The 10,239-nt window shown below is 43.6% G+C and overlaps 1 protein-coding gene across 1 annotated transcript; it reads right to left on the reverse strand.

The window, feature by feature from the left end:
- Window positions 1–4,535: 4,535 nt before the first annotated feature.
- On the reverse strand, window positions 4,536–9,946 carry LOC123054562 (peroxisome biogenesis protein 6). Its single transcript, XM_044478354.1, has 16 exons — window positions 9,607–9,946; window positions 8,203–8,850; window positions 7,815–8,058; window positions 7,579–7,720; window positions 7,252–7,435; window positions 6,953–7,144; window positions 6,606–6,872; window positions 6,393–6,464; window positions 6,175–6,261; window positions 5,931–6,053; window positions 5,664–5,774; window positions 5,494–5,532; window positions 5,280–5,401; window positions 5,054–5,198; window positions 4,888–4,971; window positions 4,536–4,801 (listed from the first exon to the last, which is right to left on the reverse strand). Exons 1-16 carry the CDS (start codon window positions 9,856–9,858, stop codon window positions 4,712–4,714), a joined length of 2,802 nt encoding a protein of 933 aa, XP_044334289.1. The 5' UTR covers window positions 9,859–9,946; the 3' UTR covers window positions 4,536–4,711.
- Between the last annotated feature and the right edge of the window lie 293 nt (window positions 9,947–10,239).

A 10,239-nucleotide genomic window follows, 5' to 3' on the forward strand; every position in this document is an offset into this window, starting at 1 on the left:
GGAAACCCTCCTCCCATCTAGGGAGAAGGTCAAGGAAGAAGAAGAAGAAGGGGGGCTCTCTCCCCCTCGCTTCCGGTGGCGCCAGAACACCGCCGGGGGCCATCATCATCACCGCGATCTTCACCAACACCTCCGCCATATTCACCAACATCTCCATCACCTTCCCCCCTCTATCTACAGCGGTCCACTCTCCCGCAACCTGTTGTACCCTCTACTTGAACATGGTGCTTTATGCTTCATATTATTATCCAATGATGTGTTGCCATCCTATGATGTCTGAGTAGATTTTCGTTGTCCTATCGGTGGTTGATGAATTGCTATGATTGATTTAATTTGCTTGTGGTTATGTTGCTGTCCTTTGGTGCCCATCATATGAGCGCGCGCGTGGATCACACCATAGGGTTAGTTGTATGTTGATAGGACTATGTATTGGAGGGCAAGAGTGACAGAAGCTTCAACCTAGCATAGAAATTGATGCATACGGGATTGAAGGGGGACCAATATATCTTAATGCTATGGTTGGGTTTTACCTTAATGAACGTTAGTAGTTGCGGATGCTTGCTAATAGTTCCAATCATAAGTGCATAGAATTCCAAGTAAGGGATGACATGCTAGCAGTGGCCTCTCCCACATAAAACTTGCTATCGGTCTAGTAAAGTAGTCAATTGCTTAGGGACAATTTCGCAACTCCTACCACCATTTTTCCACACTCGCTATATTTACTTTATTGTGTCTTTATCTAAACAGCCCCTAGTTTTTATTTACGTGCTCTTTATTATCTTGCAAACCTATCCAACAACACCTACAAAGTACTTCTAGTTTTATACTTGTTTTAGGTAAAGCGAACGTCAAGCGTGCATAGAGTTATATCGGTGGTCGATAGAACTTGAGGGAATATTTGTTCTACCTTTAGCTCCTCGTTGGGTTTGACACTCTTACTTATCGAAAGAGGCTACAATTGATCCTCTATACTTGTGGGTTATCAGTAACACCTTCGTCCTCAAATATGCAGAAACCACTCCCAGTTGTCATTGTTCTCCACCTCAACCAAAGCAAATGCCAATGGCAACACCCGGTTATTGGCATCACTTGCTATCGCAACCAACAAGGTGCCCTTGTATTGTCCGGTCAAGAACGTGCCATCAATGGCGATGACCGGCCTACAGTGTTCGAAAGCCCTCACGCATTGCTCGAACGCCCAAAATGCATGGCCAAATACTCGGACTTTCCTTCCTTCATGAACCGTTGTTTGGTGCCCATGAGGCTCGACCACATGAACCATGCCCGGGTTTGTCGCGGCCATGGCTAACAACAACCTAGGGATTCGGTTGTATGCTTCCTCCCAAGTACCATAAAACATCTTAAATGCGGCTTGCTTCGCCTTCCATGACTTGTCGTGCTTCACCTTGTAATGAAAGATGGCTTTCACAAGGTCAATGACATGTTGGACGCTCATTGTTGGAAGTGTGGATATTGAGTTGGAGAGCCTGTAAGCGATGAACTCGGACGTGAGTTGTCTGTGGTCTTGGGACACAATCTTGCCATCCACCCTTTTGCCTCGGCACATGTGAGTTGGCACACAACTCACTACGTGCCAAGTGGGACCTCCTTTCCATGGTCTTGCACGCACAATCCACGGATATATTTCATCTTCACATGCACATGCAACCGTGTAGCGCACATTGACGTCCGAGTTCACCACCTTGTGTGGACGATAGTGCGTAACCGAGTAGTTGTCGAGCCACATCTTCAATTCCAACAAGGTTTCGGACTTAGACCCTTTAGCAATCCGGTTCTTGTCGTCTCCCAAATCACGGTGAGAGCTTGGCCTAACCCCAAGAGATACACATTGGCAACCATCTACCACGGCTTCATCCGCGAGACTAACATCCTTGAACAATGTAGTCCGATGATCCCAACCGAATACCTTCTCGAAAGCTTCGGCCTCCTTCACCGTGAACCCCTCCGCATCAACTTGTTCATCGGGACCATCGTCATCCGAGTCCGATGCATATGCACGGGAAAAAGGGATGGAATGGTCCATTGTCTCTTGCAAATGATATTTGTTGATATCACCCACATTGTTGTCATGGAGATCAACTTCATTGTCATCGTCCGCATACTCATCATTGTCCTCTTGCAAAGCTTCATCTTGGTTGTTTGTAAACGGGCTCAATGTTGGCCTCACTTCTTGGGTCAAAAGAGGTTCAACAATTTCATTTCGCTTCAAGGGTGGGGGGCTACTAGCAACCAAAGGGGAGGGGTTTCGGTTCAAGTCCAAATGGAAACTTGAATCAACCTTCTTCGTTGCAAATAACTCAAGAGCCTTGTCTAGTGATTCGGCCACCGTCTCCTTGTATGCAACCCAACGTTGCTCCGAGTTGACACGCATTGTCTTCCAACAGATGTGCATTCCAAAACCAACATTATGCCTTCCCTCCAACTCAACGATATCACTAGGGTCCATCCAATTCAAATCTTTCCTCACTTGTTGCAAGAGCTCCGCATAGCTAGGACTACTATCAAACACCACGTCAAGCTCATCTGGGTCCGGTTCAATATTGCCTTTCAAGAAGGCGTCTTTGTCCCCATGATGAACAAACACACATGTTCTTCCCATCCCTATAAGCATTCAAACAACACAACGTAACATTGCTTCCATGAGTACTAATCCAAGGATTAAGACGGAATACAAACCCTAATATATATATCAAACAACAACCCTAACCATAACCCTAACCATAACCATAACCCTAGCCCTAAACCTAACCCTATCACCAACATAAGAACACCCATAAGAATAACCCTAACATACTAACAAAGCCTAATCATAGGAAATTGGCAAACAAACATCTCACATCTCCATGCAAATCTCTAGATCCAAACAAAACTAGGGTTTCCCCAAACTAGCAACAAATGAGCAATTTGATAACATTACTTGGATCAAAACAAGGGGATCGGAGAAGATTACCTTGAGGGAGGGTTTGACTTCGAAATCCACGGACAAATTCTTCAAATTTGCAAGATTTGGGAGAGGATTTGAGAGGGGGAGAGAGTGGGAGAGGGGGCAAAGCTCGGGTTGGGGTGTGTGGGGTGGGGGAGGGGGGAGGGGGGCCAGCCAAGTGGCTGGATAAGTCACAGTGCAGCGCCCGAGCGCTAGGCGCTGCACTTTAAATGTGTGGCGCCTAGCACGGAGGCGCTGCACTGCTGGGTGCGGGCCCAGGGTCTACCACGGTGGGCTGGCGTGCAACGCCCCAGGGGTAGGCGCTGCACCGTAGGGTGTGGCGCCTGCGTGGCGGGCGCTACACAAAAAGGTCATCGGCGTGAAATAGTTTCACGGGCAGTTCATTCTGTGAATTGATTTCGTCCACAGGTCAAAATTGTCAAATTTGCCGAATAATGGTAAAAGCTCGCTCACGTCCATAGTAACTGAGGTAAACTCTCCCCTATTTGAACTCCCTATGCATTTTCAAACAATCAAGTCGATCTTATTCTTTTTATTATTTTGTCCCTCACCCTATTTTTCTCTAGTGATTAGGCATGTTAAAACAATGGGTTTTTATTATTTATGCCATTAGTTGTGGCCCACTACTCAGTTTTACGATTAGGAATTTCAACGGCTCAAAAATGCCATTGCCTCGTTAGGCGCATGCTCAAAAAATGCCACTGAACACCATTACTGTCTAGCTCAAATCTCGTTTGCCATGTTATAGTGATATAAATACCAATGGGCCAACATGTCAGCTCCCCCTTTATCTCACTACAATAAAATATGGGTCCCAATTCATCCCAACAGCTTTGTTATTTTCCTGTAAAATTATCCGCTTGCTTACTCCTGACAAGTGGGACCCACACTTATTGAGATACGGAGAGCTGACATGTGTATGTGTGTTTTAGGGGTATTCTTGTCATATAAAATGGTCAACGGATTTGACCTGACAATAACAATCTCTAGAGGCATTTTTTAGCAAACATCTAATGAAACGATGGCATTTTTTAGATATCTAATCGTATTTTTGAGCAAGCATCTCACAGAGCGATGTCATTTAAGCATCTCACGGAGCGATGTCATTTAAGCAGTTGTAACTTCAAATGGCAAAACTGAGTAGTAGGACACAACTAGTAGTATAAATGATAAAAAAAAACTAAAACAATATATAATTGTATTTGTGTTACAATTTTTTATGTCTTTACATCATACTAATTTTGTGACAATCCAAATAAAAATTCTAGTGAGGTTTTTAATAATAAGCTAGAATAACGTGACTGGGACTATCATGGAATGGGAAAACGTAAAATAGTGTAGTTTTGTAATTTCATCTTTGAACTTTTGCATTGTAGTTCACATAGATCCTGACTGCATTTATTGAACTTATGATGCCGTCACACTTTATTAACCTATGCACAACCTACTTCTCAAAATTCGGTTACACACAGTACTTTTCAGAGTTTTACATCCCTGCTCGGTAAAACTAGAAAACATGACAAATTCTTAACTGGGAGGCGCATCCAACACGAGGTCAAATGCAGTGAAATTGTGCAAGGAGAAACCATCGAGTCATTCACGGAAGGAGCTTGGGATGCTTTGGCAACAATTTATTATTTCCAACTCAACTCGAAACAAAAAAGTTGAGGGCTGTACACTCAGGCAATAGTTGATTAGTTGGGAGGTGAAAAGAACACTTTTTCTAGTAAAGTGTCTTAGCAAACATCATCTAGAAGGTCCTTCGATCTTCTGCCTCAGCTGTTCATAGTTTTGCAACTCCTCCATTGACAACGACGGCGAGATATCACCCAACACCTGTGTAATAAGAGAACCAGTTAAACTCCCAAGATATGACCGAAGAGATTTTTATTGTACTTTCTGAAAAATGGTTTCAATATTACCGTCATAAAATCTTCAGTCTCGACAATGACCTCTTCTGCACCGGCGTCGTTATTTCTCGAAGGATCGGCTTCAAGCGTTTTGACCTTCAAATAAAGCATGCAAGTCCGACAGAGCACAACTATGAAAAACATAATGTGGCAGCAGCAGGGATGTACAGCTACTCACGGAACGCTTAGCGGCATGAAACCATGCATCCGCACATAATGCATAAATATCAGCACCAGTGAAGTTTGGAGGACAGTGCTGAGCAATCGACAAGAGAGATACATTCTCGTTGAGTTTGTACTTGCGAGTCTGTGCTTTCAGTATCCTGCATAACAATTATAGGGAGATCATAGTTTAGTCGAAACGAACCTGAAATTTGGCGAAAGAAAGAACTACCGATGACTACCTTTCCCTGTATGATGCTTCAGTATTTACACCAATGTACAACAGCTTATCAAATCGGCCAGGGCGGAGAAGTGCAGAATCAAGAAGGTCGGGCCTATTGGTAGCCCCAATTATGAAGAGGTCCTAAAGAATAATTTGGAAAATGGTTTCCTTTAATGTTACTGCATCTAGAGAATATAGGTAAAAAAAAGGCATATCGTAGATGAGGAAATTACCTGGCTGTTATCACTTAACCCATCAATCTCCACCAGCAACTAGTAAAGAGATAAAAGGGGAAAGTGAATTAGATGACCCTAACATTTTAACATTGAAAATAAAGGGGGGGGGGGGGGGGGGGTGGGATTGAGACACCCAGTCACCACCTCATTGATGAAGTTAATTATACCTGAGAAACCACTCTATCCATCACACCTCCAGAATCTGCAGAGGATCCTCGTGCAGGAGCAAGGGAATCAAGCTCATCGAAGAAAATCACACATGGGCGTGCTGATCTAGCCTGAAATTGACAGTGAAAAGCTGAAAACCTAAGTATATGTGCATATTTCATGGCAATTACGTGGCTTGTGCAGATGAAATTGACAGTGAAATACTGAAAACCTAAGTATATGTGCATATTTCATGGCAATTACATGGCTTGTGCAGATGGATATACCTTCTCAAAGATGTCCCTGACATTCTTCTCTGATTCTCCAACATACATGTTTATCAGTTCTGGACCTTTTACGCTAAGAAAGTTTAATGAGCACTCAGTTGCTACTGCTTTCGCCAGTAATGTCTAAGAATACAAAAGAAAACATCCTAGTGAGCATGCATCATGTTGCTGTTGGATACAGCCATCACTTGACAAATGGGAATGAAAACTCAATTCAAGAAAAGCATAAAACTACTACACCTACCTTCCCAGTGCCTGGAGGTCCATATAACAGGACACCTGATCGCTTTGGCAATTTAGAAGAAAAAAGGTGCTTGTACAACAGAGGTAACTGAATACCAACAATAGAGAACACAAGTTAGCAGTTTCAAACCAAATGAACCAGCTTCTAGTATAACCAAATCTTATTTGGATCGATAGAATGCAATATCTTAGCTCAGAGATGAATCAAGTAAAATTTACCTGAATTGTATCTAGAATAACCTTCTTCACTTCCTCAAGCCCACCAACATCCTCCCATTTGACATCAGGAACCTATAGCACAAAAGAGAAAACCAAATCAAGGACTTGCAGAAAGCAAGCTAAAGCTGACATGTATGGTTTCATGGGTTGTACAGAGATGGGCCTGAAATCTAGAAGATATTAGATATTGGAAGGCAGGGATTAGTGTTTTACTTTTGGTGTACCCAATGCAGCACGATTCCTTTTCTTAGCCCGTTCTAAGGAAGACAAAATATCTTCTTTACAGAAATGATTTTCTTCTTTCTGAGTGGTAGAAGAGCTTGCGGTAGGGGCATCCTCAAGCTCATCATTGCTGCTTTTCTCCACTGCAACTTTATGCGCAAATGACACACCAGCATCTGCGACCAATGCAAGTATATCCCTAGGCATGAACCCAGACGTTTGCACTGATATATCTTTTACAAACTTGTCATCGATACTCTGAAAATGAAACCATATAAGCACGAAACTTTAATAAAAGCATAAAACTTCATTTATGGTTCATAACAACAAAAAAACACCTCATCAGCAACTGCTGAGACACCATGGAGTGTTTCAGATATCAAATTCTTCCTCTGGTCTTCATTTATAGTCTTCATGTTGACCTCATGGCGGAAACATCGCCTAATTGATTGCTGCATTCCTTCAGCACTGTCTGCAGTTGCCACTAGTATAACTTGAACGGAGCTTACACATTCAGGCTCCACAAGGTACTGAAAACAAAGAGGTTCAATAATAAAGTACTTGATAGTTGATACAAAGATGATTTTATATCCTAAGGGCTTGTTAAAACCTAAAAGCTTGGGGAACAAAGACCTACTGAATTTCCAATCACATCCCTTGCTGGCAGCGAGTCTTTCACAACCCAACGCTGTCCAGTGTACTGCTTAATGACAGACTCAACATTTGCTGCAATGCCAGATTGCTCAGATTGTGGGCCTTCATTGGAGGATGTATTCCCAATTGCGTCAAAGTGGCGAAGAAGTATTATAGAAGGAGAATACCTTCAAAAAATAATATTCAACAAGAAAGGAAACAAAGTAAATACCATCGCCTGGAAAAAGTAAAACGAACTAAATAAAACAGTTTACGAACTAAGACAGGAATTAATTTCTGTAGAGATAACAAAGGACAAAAAGATGAGTACTTCTGAGCTTCTTTGAAGGCAGCCACAAGTGCAGCAGATGCCCCGCTTTCTGATGATGTCATCAGATCATGACAGCAACACTCAACCACATGCATACCAAGATGGTTCGCAACATGCCTGACTACCGTTCTTTTTCCACATCCTGCAACCCCCGCATTTGATTTGAACAAAAGTTCAGTTCAAAGTCAAGTAATAAAATGTGAAAAGGAATGAGACTACAATTAAAGTGCAGTAACCTGATGGGCCGTACAAGAAAGTGGAAAACTTGATCCTTGGTAAAATGTTTGAAGGACATAATGCTGGTGCGATGATGGATGCTAATTGCTCCACCACTTCGCCATGCAAAGGGACTGAATCATCATTGGCAGAAAAGAAGCTGCAGGGAGGGATTGGAGCAGAAGCACTTCCCCCAAGGACAAGGGCTGTTTGATCACGGTTAACACGAAGAATCGGCTCATTTGATGGTTCCATGCCGGTTACCTGGTGAGTAATTACAATATTAACACCCAATACTTATGGATAAAAAATGAGGGCAAAACTAAGCTAAGAGGATAGATAACATTTATTATGTATCTTTGTTTCTTCATTCAAACATGTCTGAATGAAGAAAAGTGGATAATTTACCTTAAAGTATATCATGCTAGGAGGATGCAGTCTATCATTCTCCTTATTGCACGCTAGGCAAGAGATCATGCCACAATTCCAGTCATTATGTATGCAAAACACATCCCCGCTTGCTAGGAACCTATCAAACTTGAAGTGTTCATTTAAAGCTTGATCTATCATATCTTGGTAGTCACTTCCTCCAATGGCTGAATTTATCTTTAGGGAAGCAAGCACACCACAATCAGGAATCCTCACAACAGAAACCCGTAAGTGCAAAGCATGTTTAGGCACTTGTGGGCATGGGAGAAGTTCTAGGTGAAGAGAAATACCAGTCCCACTACCAGCAGAACCATCCTCGAAAACTTTAGAGCAAAACTTGAAAGGTTCCTCCCCTTTCTGAATAAGAAGCTTGAGACAGGAAACATGCACTCCCAGGTTGAACGCCAAAAGTGGGCTAACATAAGCAACATCTTCATCCAAGGGTGCAAAGCCGTTGGCTGGAAATGAGCGAGTAGGTAAGAATCCCATCACACGATCAGAAGAAGAGGTTGAGGCCACAGGGTCAGAATCAGGATGCTCTCTCTTGGACTCCTCGAGGGATGGCCGATCCAATACTACTGCCTTGACAATCCTCCCAACATTATTATCGGTATTCTTCACAAGCACCTGCAGATCAATAGCTGTTTATTACATCTAATTAATTTCATCTCATATACCAAATTGAGCTAAAAAAATTGCAACAGCAACAACAAGGAAATATATCAGTTAAAATAAATTGACTGAACAAAGTACAGGGAAATAACATATGTGTGCCCAAGCACCTGCAGATTAATAGCTGTTTAATATTTCCTCCATTCCTAAATATAAGTCTTTCTAGAGATTTCAATAAGTGACTACATACGGAGCAAAATGAGTGAATCTACACTCTAAAATATGTCTATATACATCCGTATGTAGTTTGTAGTGGAATCTCTGAAAAGACTTATATTTAGGAACCCAGGGAGTACATTTAGTCTCAACAGAAGATAGTCATGTCTACCAATTTGAATGCTGAAAATTGCAAAAACGAAAAGGATATATATCAGTTAACATATATGTGCCCACAGAGATCACTCCTGCAGCACCAAAGTTGTACACATCTTGAGTGAATACCTATGACTACAGCTCGGTCAGACTAAAAAAATCTGCAAGCGCCACCCAGTTCATCTACAGTTATTAACTAGAACAAAATGTATCCATAATTATTCAGACAGCCATGCAGCATGACCACCCCCAAAGTCTGACGAGACCAAATTCACTCATCCTCCAAGCACCAGACGTTTCACAATTCATCCCCTAAGTGATCGAACCCCCAACCCGGCCATCCAACCAACACCCCAGTACCGGAATTCGATCGGAGAGACGCCGACCGGGACCACATACCGTCGTGCCGGTGACGACGGCGAGCCGGCGGAGCGCGGAAGTGGGGAGGGCGACGAAGGACGCGAGGTCGCCGAACTCGCCGCCGCATCCGGGGCCGGAGGGGCGGGCGGGGAAGCGGAGGACGCCGGCCCTGAGGCGCACCGACTCCGGCGGCGGCGGGGCCGGCCCGCGGCGCTCCCCCGGGAGCGAGTCGAGGAGCGCCTGCGTGGACGCGAGCACCAGCGGCTTCCTCCGCGACCGCCTCTCCACCATGGCCGCGGCCCCCCGGGGAGAGGGAGGGAGGGAGCGGAGAGAGTCGAGAGCCCACGGGACGGGAGGAAGACGGGACGAGACCGTTTGACTTGGATCAGCACAACGAGATAACGGAGGAGAAATTCCAAGACGAAGACGTGGCGGCGGTGTGCTACCGTTAGATTAACCGGTGATTGCATCGGAGCTCCACTCCTTGGATCTCACTCAACCAAATCAAACGTCCGTACACTGCCAAAATGTCTTACATAGAGTGCCGACGGATATAATGAATGTATTATTTCAACAAAAAACAGTAGAAAAGGATTCTACCGTGTCATTTTATATTTTATGATGAACGGGGATAAGTACATGTGGAAAAGAAACAGAGTAAAACAAGAGTAA

This window comes from Triticum aestivum, chromosome 2D (assembly GCF_018294505.1).
Source record: "Triticum aestivum cultivar Chinese Spring chromosome 2D, IWGSC CS RefSeq v2.1, whole genome shotgun sequence".
Taxonomy (NCBI): Eukaryota; Viridiplantae; Streptophyta; class Magnoliopsida; order Poales; family Poaceae; genus Triticum; species Triticum aestivum.

What these genes read in the sequence shown, in the direction of transcription:
- LOC123054562 (XM_044478354.1), bottom strand. Translation starts at nt 9,858, where the DNA reads ATGGTGGAGAGGCGGTCGCGGAGGAAGCCGCTGGTGCTCGCGTCCACG. An exon ending in GACCTCCAGGCACTGGGAAG is followed by an intron (nt 6,054 to 6,174) that starts GTAGGTGTAGTA and finishes TTGTATTCTTAG; the next exon opens with ACATTACTGGCGAAAGCAGT. An exon ending in GGTTAAGTGATAACAGCCAG is followed by an intron (nt 5,402 to 5,493) that starts GTAATTTCCTCA and finishes ATTATTCTTTAG; the next exon opens with GACCTCTTCATAATTGGGGC.